An 850-nucleotide genomic window follows, 5' to 3' on the forward strand; every position below is an offset into this window, starting at 1 on the left:
GTGCCCCACCAAGCCCCACTCTGGGTAACTGCGAGGGCAGGTACAGCAGAAACCTCCTGCCCCCCCAGGGAGCCCCCCAGCCAGCTTTGCCCCCCAGGATCTCATCCCATCACCCCTCCCCTCCTCACCCCCCCCAGGGACTGCACGTGATGCTTGGTGGGAGCTTCATATCTGGGTTTGTCTTCCTTGCTCATCAGATTTAACTCACGGGAGTCTCATCTTTACATTAGAGATCCAGTTTGAGGGGACAGGACATGGGGGAAAGGAGACATGGGGACAGGGAGGAGATGGATGAGGGCATGGGGGGACAGGGGAGGGGATGTCTGGAGGTCTCTGGGTGCTGGGGGGGTGACAAGGGGCCCCAGGGGGGCACCGGGGGCCGGGACGCAGCCGCAGCGCCGGGAAGGGGCCGGAACCGGAAGTTCGGGGGGAGGCGCGGGCGGCAGCGCGGTTTCCGGTGCAGCGGGGTCGGGAGCCGCCATGGAGGCCGCGGCCGCGCTCACCGATATGTACGACCAGGCGCTGCTGGGGATCCTGCAGCACGTCGGGACCGTGGAGGAGTTTCTGCGCGTCCTCTTCGGCTTCCTCTACCGCAAGACCGACTTCTACCGCCTCCTCCTGCGACCCGGGGACCGCCTGGGCTTCCCGCCCGGCGCAGCGCAGGCCATGGCCCTCCAGGTACCGGCGGGGTCCCAGGCCTGTTGCACCTTCTGGCCTCGGGGGTCTCCCGGGGTTGATGCCCCCCTGCAAGCTGCGGAGCTGACGAAGCGAGGCCGCGCTGCCTGGCGGGCGGAGGCCCCGCGGTCGGGGCTGGCACCGGGGCTGGGTCCGACCGGCCGTGTTGGTCTCT

The 850-nt window shown here is 68.7% G+C and overlaps 1 protein-coding gene across 1 annotated transcript in view; it reads left to right on the plus strand.

Moving 5' to 3' along the window:
* The first annotated feature begins 480 nt into the window (after window positions 1-480).
* NUDCD3 (NudC domain containing 3) overlaps window positions 481-850 on the plus strand; it is a 49,197-nt gene continuing 48,827 nt past the window's right edge. Inside the window, exon 1 of the mRNA XM_010000811.1 lies at window positions 481-678. Within this exon, the coding sequence (XP_009999113.1) occupies window positions 481-678 (198 nt within the window). The remainder of the gene's footprint in view (window positions 679-850) is intronic.

Source organism: Chaetura pelagica, unplaced genomic scaffold, assembly GCF_000747805.2.
Source record: "Chaetura pelagica isolate M959 unplaced genomic scaffold, ChaPel_1.0 scaffold290, whole genome shotgun sequence".
NCBI lineage: Eukaryota > Metazoa > Chordata > Aves > Apodiformes > Apodidae > Chaetura > Chaetura pelagica.